Here is a 15148-nt window from a genome sequence, read left to right on the forward strand (position 1 = left end):
GAGTGATCCTAACAATATTGGGGAATTGGTCCTTCCATTGCCCCAGTTTCCATATAGTTTCCATTTTTTACTTTAAAATATTGCATCTACATGGGAATAAAACCATGCAATGGGACGATTGTCTCACAACTGCCTAATGCTACATAATTCACTGTGACCCGGTGATACAAGAATTCGCTGGTAGTTCGTCACTTGCTCCAGATTACCTAGAAAGATAGTGAGCCAGGTTGGCGATCACCAGGGGCTGACGTTTGCTAATCACGCTGAGTAGCCTAGAAGAGATAGCGGGTGCACCAAGGTCCACCTGGAAAAAAATACATATATATATAAATATATAATAACTAAGCTGTTTCTTTGTAATATAATCCAACACTAAGTCAGCACAGACATTCATTCATGGTTTATTCTTCTGTTTCCCTTTGCAGCCAGGTTCTGCTAGTATAAAGCTGCATTCACATCTCGTTTTTTACATACAGGAGCCGGATCTACCAATTCACATCTCGTTTTTTACATACAGGAGACGTCCTACCAATATGACTTCATTAAAGTGTTTTATTTCCACAACATTTAGTGCATATCCTTAGAATATACCATTGTCAGACATGTGGGGGTCCTTTAGCACATTACATATTTGGAGAATGTGCATTCCCACCTCTTAGGCTGCATTCACATCTCGTTTTTTACATACGGGTGCCGGATCCGGCTGGGGGAGGGGAAAACCGGTTGCTCCCGTACCCCAGCCGGATCAGCCCGTAAATCCATTTACTTTAATGAGCCGACCGCCACACTATGGTTCTAGGTCCGGTCACAAAACTGGATACGGGTCAAAACTGAGCCAACCGGAGTCACCGTTTGACCCCGGTCGGCTCCTTAAAGTAAATGTATTTACAGGCTGATCCAGCTGGGGTACAGGAGCACCCGGTTTTCCCCTCCCCAAGCCGGATCCGGCACCCGTATGTAAAAACGAGATGTGAATGCAGCCTAAGAGGGGGGAATGCACATTCATTAAATATGTAATGTGCTAAAGGACCCCCACATGTCTGACAATAATGGTATATTCTAAGGATATGCACTAAATGTTGTGGAAATAAAACACTTTAATGAAGTCATATTGGTAGGACGTCACATCACTTTGGGGGGGCGTTTGGAGCACTAAACCATTGCCATGGGCTCTTGATTTTAGAGGTCAGTCTCTTTACTGATTTTCTCATTTAGGGTATGTTCACACGGTAGGAAAATGTGGGGCGTGTCTGCCCGGAAAACAAGGGCAGACATTCCACACATGTGCCATCTCCTAGACAGAATGTATTTCCAAGCGAAATCCACAGAAAGAATAGACATGTCTAAATATATTTGCAGATGCCTGAATTGAGATTTCTGCGACAAACAGCTGCTATGGAAATTCCACCATGTGCACAGTGCAGCAGAATCCCATTGAAAACTCTACTGCAGGGGAATGTCCATGCAGAATATTCCAGGGGAACATGTAAACATACCCTTAAAGTGTACCTGTCCTTAGCAAAAACATTTTATATAATGTAGAAAATTACATTATATGTATATTTGTAATATACATTGGTTAAAAAATGTATATATTTGTCCCTGCAGCTATTTCCTTTGTGTCCCTATGAGGAGTCCAAATACAGGAAGTGATGGTGGACAAGCAGGGCTCTGTGCAGTGAGGACAAGCAGGAATCTGTGCACTGAGGACAAGCGGGGCTCTGTACACTGAGGACAAGCGGGGCTCTGTACACTGAGGACAAGCAGGGCTCTGTACACTGAGGACAAGCAGGAATCTGTGCACTGAGACTGAAACAGCATGCAGATTGACAAACCAGGAGCCTGCACAGAGCCCTGCTCTCCTGCCCTCACTTCCTGTATTTGGTCTCCTCAGAAACATAGGCAATAGCTGCAGGGACAACATTTTTTCACCCAAAAATATACACATTTTTTAAACAATGTATACTACAAATGTACATAATGGTGTTATCTACATTATATAAAAAGTTTGTTTTCTAACGACAGGTACACTTTTAAGGGTACATTCACATGTGCAGATTTGCTGCAGATTTTCTGTGTGTGAAGTCTGTAGCCGAGTTTGGCTATCAATTTACTTCAATAGGTTTGCTGCAGTAGTAGTGGAGGATTTGTGGATTTTCGGCAGCTCATTATGTATGTGTGAATAGACACGATAAGAGGTCAAGAGAAGAGCTTTGCAGGGAAATTCTCAACTTTGCTGGGGCTGTTCCCACAAAAGCTAAACCAGATATTTATGGTGAAACCGCCCAATGGCCCTGATTTACTAAGACTGTTGTGTAGGTTTCTTTGTGGGTTTTAATTCCCTACAATTTATTTTCCACAGTATTTACAAAGGTTTCCCTCCATTTTTCACTTTTCCCTCCATTTTCCTTTTTTTTACACATGCTCTGATCTGTTGGGTTTTCCTCATCTCAAATCCACCACATTTTATGTGGAAACCTTAGTAAATATGTTTGTTTTTTTGTGAAAATGTCGGGAACACGCCCCTTTTTGGTGATCATGCCCCCTTTTCCTGACAGCCTTGCCCCCTTGTTTTTATTATTATTATTATTATTTTTTTATATAGTAAAATGGAGAGTTTCTCAGGTTTTTTCAATTCTGGAGCAGACAGAATTTCTGGACATGTGGGGTTTGCAATAGTAAATGAGGGCCAGTGTGTATGGGGGGGGGGTCTCCCAACTTTTCCCTGACAGATGATGTAAGGGGAGAGAGAGATTGTCCATGGTAGATTATACCCTGCCTGACCCTTTTGTTAATTTAGAATGCTGCGGCCCCTTATGGGAGCTGACTGGCAGGGGTGTCAAGAAGGCAATCGTTCTCAGACTGGTCAGGGTCTAAGGAAAGCCATCAATATTATAATCCTGGAGCCCCCTTTGAAGCTTTGCTTTATTCCCTTAGTATGAACTATACTGGTTCCTACCTGTATCATGTAAATGACTCTCGTGATGGCCTCTCCATTGACGGTATCAGGCTGTAGAATCCATGCGCTGGGCAGGAGCTCTCCTCGTACAGTGTCTTTAGTAGGACGCGGCATGGACTCATTATACACAGACTGGAAGCACAAGCTGTAACACTTCTCCTGTGAGCAGGAAACACATTATATTATAATGCACTTGATCAGATCCATGTAAATACTGGTGGGATTACTAATAGTCTTTCACTCCTTCAACCCATTTTAACTATGGCACTTTAGAGTAAATATATTTTTATTGTCAAACGGGGCACTAAAGAGCATTTGCACAAATGTGCTCCATCTGTTAATGCTGCAGGCTTAGCAGGGCCTAGGCCCGTGTTTCCCAACCAGGGGCCTCCAGCTGTTGCAAAACTACAATTCCCAGCATGCCTTCGGCTGTCTGGACATGCTGGGAGTTGTAGTTTTGCAACAGTTGGAGACACCCTGAATCTGTGGAGCGGTGTTCTAACATAAATGAGGACCTGAGGCTTCTTTAAGCCCTTAAAGGACATCTGCAGCGTTACAAACACTTATCCCCTATCCTCAAGATAGGGGATAAGTGTTTGATCGCGGGGGTTCCGAACTCTGGGGCCCCCCGGCGATCTCCTGTACGGGGCCGCGGCTCTCCCGTGCAGGGAGCATGACAGCCGTAGCATGACGTTGCGGCCGGCACACCTCCTTCATACATCTCTATGGGAGAGGCGGGGAGGCAGCATTCGTGCTCCCCCCCCCCGCATCCCCCATAGAACTGTATGGGGACGGGGAGGAGATGGGGCATCACCGTTGACCTCTAGGTCGACGCTACGCGCCTTAGCGCTCACCATGAGCACTAATGGCAGCGCCCCGTTAGGGAGATCGGCAGGGGGGGTCCCAGCGGTCGGACCCCCCGCGATCAAACACTTATCCCCTATCCTGTGGATAGGGGATAAGTGTAATGCCGCTGCAGTTGTCCTTTAACGACTACAGACGTAAATGTACGTCCTGGTTTGGCAGGACTTCGCGCACCAGGACGTACATTTACGTCCTGTGTATGACCTCGAGCATCGGAACGGTGCTTGAGTCATACACGGCAGGTTCCGGCTGCTAGCAGCAGCCGGGGACCCGCCGGTAATGGCTGACATCCGTGATCGCGCGGATGTCCACCATTAACCCCTCAGATGCCGTGATCAATACAGATCACTGCATCTGCGGCAGTGCGGAACTTTGAATGGATGATCGGATCGCCCGCAGAAAACGGATCATCCAGCATGGTGGCCGGAGGTTCCCTCACCAGGCTCCGGCTGTCTCCCGGGGTCTTCCGCTCTGGTCTGAGATCGAGCAGACCAGAGCAGAAGATGACCGATAACACTGATCAGTGCTATGTCCTATGCATAGCACTGATCAGTATTAGCAATCAAATGATTGCTATAGATAGTCCCCTATGGGGACATAAAAAGTGTTTAAAATTAAGTGTCAGTTTTTCCCATTTTACCCTCAAAAAGCGTAAAAAATGTTTTTTTATAAACATATTTGGTATCGCTGCGTGCGTAAATGTCCGAACTATCAAAATATAATGTTAATGATAACATACGGTGAATGGCGTAACCGTAAAAAAAGTTAAAAAATTCAGCTTTTTTGTCACATTTTAATAAAAAAATTTTTTATAAATAATTATCTAAAAGTATATGCAAATGTGGTATCGATAAAAAGTACAGATGACTGCGCAAAAAATTAGCCCTGGTATCACCCCAAAATACGGAAAAATGAAAAAGTTAGAGGTGGTCAAAATAGGGCGATTTTAGATTACTGATTTTGTACAAAAAGTTTTAGATTTTTTTTAAGCGGTACAAAAATATAAACGTATCTAGCCATAGGTATCATTTTAATTGTATTGACCCTCAGAGTAAAGAACACGTAATTTCTACCGTAAAGGTACAGTGTGAAAACAAAATCCTCCAAAATTGTGGTTTTCGTTAAAATTTCCTCCCCCAAAACTTTTTTGGGGGACATTGCCATACATTTTATGGTAAAATGAGAGGTTTCATTACAAAGTATAATTGGTCACGCAAAAAACAAGCCCTTACATGGGTCTGTAGATGGAAATATAAAAGAGTTATGGATTTTAGAAGGCGAGGAGGAAAAAACGAAAACGCTAAAATAAAATTGGCCTGGTCCTTCAGGTGAAAATGGGCTTGGTCCTTAAGGGGTTAAAAGACTTAAGTAGATATCTACTCACTTGTTTAAATTCCACAGCCATACAACAGAAGTCCCTGGGTTGTTTAAGATAGCAAAGCGATGTGTCCGTCACCACGTGAACTTTAGGGAGAAAGAAAATATCTTAAAATTAGTAGAAGCTCCCAAATATCTCACCATGACAAGTACCAAAATCTAGTAAATGACCGGTTTTGTATAGACTTCGCCTGTGATTTTATTTCTGCTACTACAAATGATAGTAATACCATCACTATGGGGTATGTAGTATTGTATTTTCAACAGATTGTGGGTATTATCTGCTATATTTGTAAGCCCTTTCGGCGCTGTTTTATAATGACAATTATGGCGTTTGTTTAAAGGGTAAACCACACCCTGTAATTCTGCTTTTCATATTTTTAGTAAACTGAAGCAGAATGTTAAGAAATAATCTGCTATTAGTAATAGTGATGCTCAATGATTACCTATCCCATTTCCTTTGGCATATATATCCCCACGTAAATATTGGTTCTGCTGCATTATAAACTAAAAGGATTGGAATTAGTCTGAAGTTACTTAGTAAATCCTTATTTTCATAGTTTTCATCTATAGTCCCGGTGGGCCAGTTTATCAAAGCTGATTAGACGCTCGACATCATAAAGTGAATCTAAGCAGTCTATGAATGAGGGGAACATGGCTCGGGCTGCATTCACACCATGTTTGCCAGATCCGGATTGCGTCGAATCTCATTCATTTAAATGCGCCGACTGGAGTCAGAGTTTTGTGGTGGACTGAAAACTGTGGTACGCTACTGTTTTCAGTCTGGCCACAAAACGGGATACGGTACAAAAATGAGCCGATTGGAGTCACAATTTGACTCCAGCTGGCACATTTAAAGGAGTATTCCAGGAAGAAAAATAAAAGATTTATATCAACTGGCTCCATAAAGTTAAAAAGATTTGTAAATTACTTCTATAAAAAAATCTTAATCCTTCCAATATTTATTAGCTGCTGAAGTTGAGTTGTTCTTATCGGTCTGGCAACAGTGCTCTCTGCTGACATCTCTGCTTGTCTCGGGAACTTCACAGAGTAGAAGAGGTTTGCTATGGGGATTTGCTTCTACTCTGGACAATTCCCGAAATAGGGGTCATCAGAAAGCACTTAGACAAAAAAGAACAACTCAACTTCAGCAGCTCATAAGTATGAAAGGATTAAGATTTTTTAATAGAAGTCATTTACAAATCTGTTTAACTTCCCAGAGCCAGTTGATAAAAAAAAATATCCAGGAAAGAAAACAATGTTTTTTTCCTGGATAACACCTTTTAAATGAATGAGATTCAGCAGCCGGATGGATCTCGCAAACGTGGTGTGAACGCACCTTCAGGCTGTCTCATGAATTTCGTACAGCCTTAGGATATGTTCACATGACGGGATGTCCGTGCGAAATTGTGCAGTAATATTCCACTTGGACATTCCGCTGCAGCAGGGTCCCATTGATTGCAATGGCATTCTGCTGCACTGTGGGCGCTGATTTCGGGACTGAGACCCGCCGTGATTTCAAAGTTTGAAATTTTTAAAGGGGTACTCCAGCCCTGAGACATCTTATCCCCTATCCAAAGGATAGGGGATAAGATGTCTCACCGCGAGGGTCCCGCCACTGGGGACCCCCGCAATCTTGTGTTCACCACCCACCTGTTTGAGCTGCATGCCGCGGTGCCAGCTCACAAACAGGGACGGAATATCGTGACGTCACGACTCCGCCCCGTGTGAGGTCATCCCCCCCCCCCCCCCCCCGCTATGCAAGTCTATGGGAGGGGGCGGGACGGTCCCTCCCATAGACTTGCATAGCGGGGCGTGACGTCACACGGGGGCGGAGTCGTGACATCACCATACTCCGTCCCCGTAGTCGCCACCCGGCTGTTTGTGAGCTGGCACCGCGGCATGCAGCTTAAACAGGTGGAACTCTTGTTAAATGAGAATCAGACAGTGTCTGCTGCGCATAATAAATGTTTTAGGAAATGCACATTGATATATCTTCCCTACTATGTTTCCTAATGACTGGTGAAAAAAGGAATAAAAAAATAAATAAATAATCTTTTACTCACCCAGCTGAATATTGCTGCTCACTCTCTCGTGTACAGAGGCTGTAAGGATGGATTGGTCATACAAACGCCTTGCGGTAACATCTTCCACCAAACACCAGACATCCTGCAGTGGCCGCCTGATAACGCCAGCTCCCATAAAGCCATGCTTTGTTGGTGATGAGAAGGCCTTATAGTACACCAGGACATCTTTCTCTGTGCTCTGATATCTGCAATAAAAATACAAATATATATATTTTTTTTTCTCAACAGCAGAAGGCCCACACGTTGCAGACCACTAATACAGCATGCACTAACATGTATGTAACATATATTTAGAAACTTACATCCATCCAGCGGCTGCTTGGCGATGATATAGCTTCTTTATATCGTAGGAACAAGCAGACATTATCTTTAAAAAACAAAACACAATATATAAAGAATAGCTTAAATTGTCAATATTCTGTTCTGTCTCGGAGAGTAAAGGTTTATACATGTGAAGTCATTTCTGTGTAAGAGTCTGCACTTGTCATGCTGAGGATTCTCTAAGGCAGTGTTCTCCAACCTGCGGACCTCCAGATGTTGCAAAACTACAACTCCCAGCATGCCCGGACAGCCGTTGGCTGTCCGGGCATGCTGGGACTTGTAGTTTTGCAACATCTGGAGGTCCGCAGGTTGGAGAACACTGCCTTCTACCAGCAATGTACAAGATCCAGAAAATCGGCACAGAATAAAGAGTGTGCCCACAGATTTGGGAATCCATAGCATGTTCATTATTGCAGCGGATTTGTTCCATTGAATTACAAATGGGTTAATCTGTATATGGATATCCAGGCCAATTACATTTTTAGGTAGGTTTGAATACAAATTGAGAAAACCATGGTGCCTGCTTTTGATGTAAAATTATGGCTTTTACACTGAGCTCAATATGTTTGTGTAAATAAAGTTTAAAGTGTACCTGTCGTCAACAAAAACTTTTTATATACTGTAGATATTATTATATGTATATTTTTAGGTGAAAAAAAAATGCTGTCTCTACAGCTAATGTCTGTGTCTCTATGAGGAGACCAAATACAGGAAGTGAGGGCAGGAGAATTAGGGATCTGGGCAGGCTCCTGGCTGGTCAATCATCCTAATGTATGAGCGGGGAGTATGTTCTAGAGCCTGAGTGCACAGGGCCCCGCTTGGCCTCGGTGCACAGGGCCCCGCTTGGCCTCGGTGCACAGGGCCCCGCTTGGCCTCGGTGCACAGGGCCCCGCTTGGCCTCGGTGCACAGGGCCCCGCTTGGCCTCGGTGCACAGGGCCCCGCTTGGCCTCGGTGCACAGGGCCCCGCTTGGCCTCGGTGCACAGGGCCCCGCTTGGCCTCGGTGCACAGGGCCCCGCTTGTCCCGCCCTCACTTCCTGTATTTGGTCTCCTCATAGAGACACACAGGCAATAGCTCAGGGACACAAATATACATATAATGGTATTATCTACATTATATAAAAACATTTGTGTTGATGACAGGTACACTTCAAAGGTCCGATAGACATCAGATGTAAGGCAGCCAAAACCACCAATTTGTACAGGATAAAACACTCCCCTTATAGCAGATGGCATTTGTTTCCAAGAGGAAAAAAAAAAAGTTTCTAGCAGCAACTTATTCCTTTCTCCCAAATAAAATCACATGCAGCCCTGGTTATGTATACAGGAGAGCTAGAAGGGATTGATGTTGGCCAAACAAGAGTTCAGCTGCCAAGTATTAGATGGGCAGCTTTAGAAATTTGGCATCTAATGGGTGGTGATGGCATCATGGTGCGCGCAGCCAGCCACTTGTGTGCCTCTCAGGTTGGGTTACACAACTACATCTGCTCTGAGAACCTCCGTTTTCATCAATCAATAATAAATGCCATAAATTTGTGATAGGTAAGGACATTTTTAGGATTTCTACCTAAAACTTTTTCCCTGCTCTCTGTTTGCCGGGACTAGTAGGAAGTGCATGCATGTGGCTATATCTAGTGTAGTTTATTGAAGCTGCAACAGCTGTAAAGAGATGCACAGATACCTATTCACCATGATTAATCCTCTCTGAGTCAAAGGGCTTTAGGCTATCTTCACATGGCAGAATTTCTGCATGAAAATTCAGCACAAATGAATCGCCCCTTCAATGGAAACCCTGCAGCAGAAATTCTGCTGTGAATGGGACAGAGGAATCCCATTGAAGTGTATTGGCTATAAATTAATGCAGAAATTCTGGCGTGTGAACATAGCCTTATTCTTCCTATATATTAAAGTTACAGAGAGGACCCCCTCCTAACAGGCATTTAGGATATAGATATATCACTGCAGATATCACAACCTTTTAAAGAAGCACTCGGGGGAAGGAGCACACAAGTCTCATCCATAGACCCCCATTCATATATCAGAGACCTAAAGAGCAACTAGCAAGTGCCCCCCATCATTTCCACCGGTTTCTGCTACAGTCATTAGTATTGACCTGTCCCTGCTGGGGTGGCACAGAACAGCATCGCAGGCCACAACTTGTTAAAGGGGTACTCCTCTGGAAAACTTTTAAATCAACTGGTGCCAGAAAGGTAAACATATTTGTAAATTACTTCTATTTAACAATCTTAATCCTTCCAGTACTTATCAGCTGCTGTATGTTCCAGAGGAAGTTCTTTTCTTTTTTAATTTCCTTTCTGTCTGACCACAGTGCTCTCTGCTGCCACCTCTGTCCATTTTAGGAACTGTCCGATGCAGGAGAGGTTTGCTATGGAGATTTTCTGCTACTCTGGACAGTTCCTAAAATTGACCACAGTGCTCTCTGCTGACACCTCTGTCCATTTTAGGAACTGTCCAGAGTAGGTTGTAAATCCCCATAGCAAACCTCTCCTGCATCGGATAGTTCCTAAAATGGACAGAGGTGGCAGCAGAGAGCACTGTGGTAAGACAGAAAGGAAATTCAAAAAGAAAAGAACTTCCTGTGGAACATACAGCAGCTGATAAGTACTGGAAGGATTAAGATTTTTAAATAGAAGTAATTTACAAATCTGTTTAACTTTCTGGCACCAGTTGATTAAAAAAAATAAAATAAAAAAATTAAAAAGTTTTCCAGAGGAGTACCCCTTTAACTCCTGCTTTAGGGCTACGCTACATGCACCTCCCTCCCATTTCTATTGGCAGAAATAAATATTTGGGGGGGAGATTTATCAAGACCTGTCCATGATCTATTTATACCCAGGACTGTATCTATAACAAGGGGGCATCCTCTGCGTTTAGAAGAAAGAAGGTTTCTACACCAGCACAGACGGGGGTTCTTTACTGTAAGAGCAGTGAGACTATGGAATTCTCTCCTGGAGGAGGTGGTCATGGTGAACTCTGTAAAAGATTTCAAAAAGGGGTCTGGATGTATTTTTGGAGAATAACAACATTACAGGCTATGGATTCTAGATTTATAGGGACAGAACGTTGATCCAGGGATTTATTCTGATGCCATATTTGGAGTCGGGAAGGAATTTTTACCTCTAGTATGAGTTTTTTTTTTGCCTTCCTCTGGATCAACTCAGTAGGGACTCATTAGGGTTATAGGTTGAACTTGATGGACTTTGGTCTTTTTTCAACCTTATGAACTATGTTACTGTTATTTTTAACAAGGCCTCTGCAAAATGAAAGAAGCGATCTGATTGGTTGCTATGGGCAACTGGGAAATTTTTCTATTGCACAGGTTTTGATAAATCTCCCCCCTTTATATATACCCAAGTTTATTAATATTGCCACGTGATATTGTTCTCACCCAGACATTCATTGTAAAAACCCATACACATTGCTTTGGTCAGAGCAATACTATACTCCAAAAAGAGCTCACCTCTGCCATGGCGCTGGCCTGGACCTGAGTGGCGAGCTCCTGGTAGGAGATTACAGGAGACTGGAGGGGAGAATCCCACAGGGAAGTGCAGGCAACTGTATTTTCAGGCGATTTCAAAGTAGACATATAACTTGTTCTTTTTGTGTCTAAATAAAAAAAAAAAACATTTTAAGTTTAGATATGTTTCATGAATTTATAATATATATATATATATATAAATATGACATTTCAAAGTTTAAAAAGTTATTGGCAATGTACTTACTCTTCAACCACTTGTACATTTGCACGCTGAGCTGGCTGTGGAGCATGCACCCATTCCCCCCCCCCCCCCAAAAGTGGCAATGGCATCATAAACCTGTCAAGAAGTCAAATTTCTGAGCCAATAATTCCCTCCCCTCTAATGTGTATAGCAGTGCTCCCCAACCAGGGTGCCACCGGCTGTTGCAAAACTACAACCCGCAGCATGCCCGGACAGCCAAAGGCATGCTAAGAGTTGTAGTTTTACAACAGCCGGCAGCACCCTGGTTGGGATACATTGGTGTATGGCCAGCTGGCCAACTGAGTTTCCCCTCACACATTTTTACCATGGCTTTTTACCATATTTTTGTACAGGTCATTTATGTACTTTTACAAGTTATTTATATGCCCATATTCTACCTATTCTAAATAGCCTGCCTGTCAAGGCAAGTGCCAGGAAATTTTGGGGGAGATTTATGAAATCTTGTGCAAAGGAGCAATTGCCCATAGCAACCGATCAGAGTTGTTTTTATAAAAAAAAAAAAAAAAAAAAAAAAAAACCCTGATTGGGAAACTGTCCCACTGTCCCTGTGCACAAGGTGTTGATAAATCTCCGTCTTTGTCTCTACTCACGGAAGATGAAGTGGCACAAATCTCTCCTAGCACTGCTACCAATTCATTCCAGTAATAGGGAACATAATCAAAATTGTCCACAATCAGATACTGGTGCAAAATACACAAATGAGGGCTAAGCTTACCTACCTGGCTACTTACCTCCCTACACAGCTACTAACCTACCAATCCACCAACGTATTTACCTACTGGAGATTTATTTACCAATTGGGGAGGGGGTGACTACCTACCTGAGGCCATGTGTGCCTCTGGAGGAACCATCTAACCACTGTGGTACATACCTATCTAATAGGAAATCTACCTGCCTACTGTAAGAGATATATCTATTTAATTGGGGACCTGCTACCCTACCCACTTTTACTGTGTTGGGCACCAAGGTCCTTTAGCTTACAATATTTTAAACATACAATGGTGTTTTCTGGACCACTGTAACTTGATATCAGACTCAACATACAATGCTACAGACAGTCCAGATCTGTGAAACATGTCAATGGCCGGAAGAACCGACCAATCCGAATGGGCATTTCACTGATAAAACACCTGTATTACTATAGAGCATGCACTGACTGGCTGTCTGGTAGCACCCCCCTACTGTACAGGGAGGTACTACATGTTCAATACTACTCTTTACCTGTGCCAGGGTTAGCCACTTCTTTGGACACCAAGTGAGGGCGGCTCAGTGTTCCTTTTTTTAGGACACTGTTTGTACTGTACAGGACCCTGAAGAAGCTCCTGTCCTCTACATAGATAGTGATTTACAGCTCCCAGCAGATCTTTATTACTTTTATATGTAAGGACTTTGGCCCAGATTTATCAAACTGTGTGAGAAAAAACTGAGTGATTTTCCAACAGCGAACAATCACAGTTCAGGCTTCACTTTACCAGAGTTCGTTAGCTGAGCTGTGATTGGTCGCTGTGGGAAAATCACTACATTTTTTCTCTCACATAGTTTCATAAATCTGGGCATTTATCTTCATCTCTGCTACCGTATATACTCGAGTATAAGCCAACCTGAATATAAGCTGAGGCCCCTAATTTATCCCCAAAAACCTGGGGAAAACTTAGTGACTCAAGTATAAGTCTCGGGTGGGAAATACATCATCCCCCCCAGTCATCATCCAGACCCACCTCCGACATCAGAGACCCCCTCATCCCCCGTCATCATCCAGACCCCTCTCAGTCATCATCCAGACCCCCTCATCCCCCCAATCATCATCCAGACCCCGTCATCCACCCCGTCATCATCCAGACCCCCCTCATCCCCTCTGTCATCATCCAGACCTCCGTCATCATACAGACCCCCCTCTCTTGTTGTCTACTCACCTCCCCAATTGTAGCTCTGTCGGTCCTTCCCTGTTGCCTAGCAGCCGTCCATTGTCGTCCATCTACGCTGCAGGGACCGTCTGACTTCCAGTGGGGAGGGTGAGCCGGTCCGGGCCGTCCATCTTGACCGGGAGGCCCTCTTCTCCGCTCCAGGCCGGCCAAGGACTAATGACGCTGCATTGACGACGACACGCAGCGACGTCCGTGCGCAGGGACGCCCCTGACGTCTGCTGCGCACGGCTTATACTCGAGTATATATACGGTAGTTATCTACTTTTTTTTCTTTAATCCTCACTTTTTCCAATTCTTAGATTTAATTTTGGGGCTTCAGAACTATTTACCAGATTTCCATAGAGTTATGGTTTCAACATACAATCCTGGACCCAATTCATATTGTAACTTGAGGGAGCACTGTATTACAGTTTGAAGGCCTATAAATAGCGAAATTATGAGGAGAAAGAGACAACACTGGGAAAATGCAGAGTCTAAGCTGTTTAGGGCACAAATACAGCACCTCGCTAGGGACGCAAAGGGCACTTGGTACCCTCTGGATATACATACCTGATATTGAGAAGTTGGTAAGAGTTAAAAGGTCACAATTTTTCACTGCAGAGCGACCTCTTCCAGAGCCCAGAGCTGGATCCAAATTTCTTGGCAATGTCTATGAAAGCAAAAGAATACAGAGGTATTTCAGCACCCTTAAATTGTTTATATTTTGCCAGGGAAGTGGTAAAAAAAACAACAACCTGACATTCAACTCCCATGGCCACTTGTAGCTTCTGGTCCCATGACTTCTGATTTCCCACTCATCACTGCTTGTTGCTATTTCCAAGACAAAATGACTCAGCAGGACCTGCCCCTCTAAGTCCCTGACTGAGTTAGGATGATGCTACAGCCGGCAGTGATTGGCCAAGTGGCAGGTGCTGTGGAGACAGCTCATCTTGCTAATAGCAACAAGCAGTGACGAGCCGGAGTAAGAAGTCACTGGACCAAGTCCCAACTGGTTCAATAAGAAACAGAATCGGCATAAGGTAATGTACCGCAGAGTATGCCCTAAAACAAATCAGGAAAGCACATATTAGGGTATGTTCACACTGCGTAATTAGCGCGTAATTCTTCACATTGAATTGCGAGTCGGAATTCTGCGGTGTGAACTAACAGTAGCGTGAATGGGTCTTCCGCGGACCCGTTCACACTGCGGAATTTCAGAACGAGAGTTAATTTCACGAGTACTGCATAGCCGTCAATGGTGATGGAGCAGTGCCGCATGGTCCCAATGCCAAAGTATTTCGGTGGCGGCCACCAGATGGAATCTCTGCTCGCGGAATTCTGCGAGCGAATATTCCGTCCAAACTACGTAGTGTAAACATACCCTTACAACTATAAATCACAAGGAAAGGTCATTCAGACGTGGCTGGTGTCCAGGTATGTAAAAAAAAAGTCATAGAACTTATATCGTACAATCATGCTCCTTCACATGCAGTCATCTTATGGGCGGGAAACAGGTGATAAAAGGGGCGGATCTTCCTCAATATGCATAACAGGGCACAGCTATGCTAAAGGACATTGAAAAAGTCCCATACTATATTATTATTCATTAAAACAGAAAAGTCGTCCCAGAGATTACTAAGGTAACTGTTTCCCTTAATTCTACTATATGGAAATGAAGGCCTATTCTAAAAAACGGGCGCCTATAAGTTGGATAAGCAGTGCGGAAGGTGGGCCGGCTGCTGCTAACTATGCCATACTCCTCTCTTTGGCCAGCACTGGTTGTCTTCTCCGCCAAGGTGCTGGTTAGCATGGAATGTTTAGTTGTGAGGAGTCACACAAGGGTCGGAGGAGGGAAGGTGGCGGATATATATACAGT

The 15148-nt window shown here is 43.8% G+C and overlaps 1 protein-coding gene across 4 annotated transcripts in view; it reads right to left on the reverse strand.

Annotated features, from left to right (window-relative positions):
- STARD9 (StAR related lipid transfer domain containing 9) overlaps positions 1–15148 on the reverse strand; it is a 196253-nt gene continuing 181105 nt past the window's right edge. For all 4 annotated transcript variants that reach the window (XM_056545834.1, XM_056545833.1, XM_056545835.1 and 1 more), the window contains 7 exons: positions 13843–13942; positions 11089–11234; positions 7590–7654; positions 7267–7472; positions 5208–5287; positions 2960–3118; positions 1–304 (listed from right to left, as the gene is read on the reverse strand). In XM_056545834.1, the coding sequence (XP_056401809.1) occupies positions 203–304; positions 2960–3118; positions 5208–5287; positions 7267–7472; positions 7590–7654; positions 11089–11234; positions 13843–13942 (858 nt within the window). In that variant the 3' untranslated portion in view covers positions 1–202. The remainder of the gene's footprint in view (positions 305–2959; positions 3119–5207; positions 5288–7266; positions 7473–7589; positions 7655–11088; positions 11235–13842; positions 13943–15148) is intronic.

The sequence above is a fragment of the Hyla sarda genome, chromosome 11 (genome assembly GCF_029499605.1).
Source record: "Hyla sarda isolate aHylSar1 chromosome 11, aHylSar1.hap1, whole genome shotgun sequence".
NCBI classification, from domain to species: Eukaryota; Metazoa; Chordata; class Amphibia; order Anura; family Hylidae; genus Hyla; species Hyla sarda.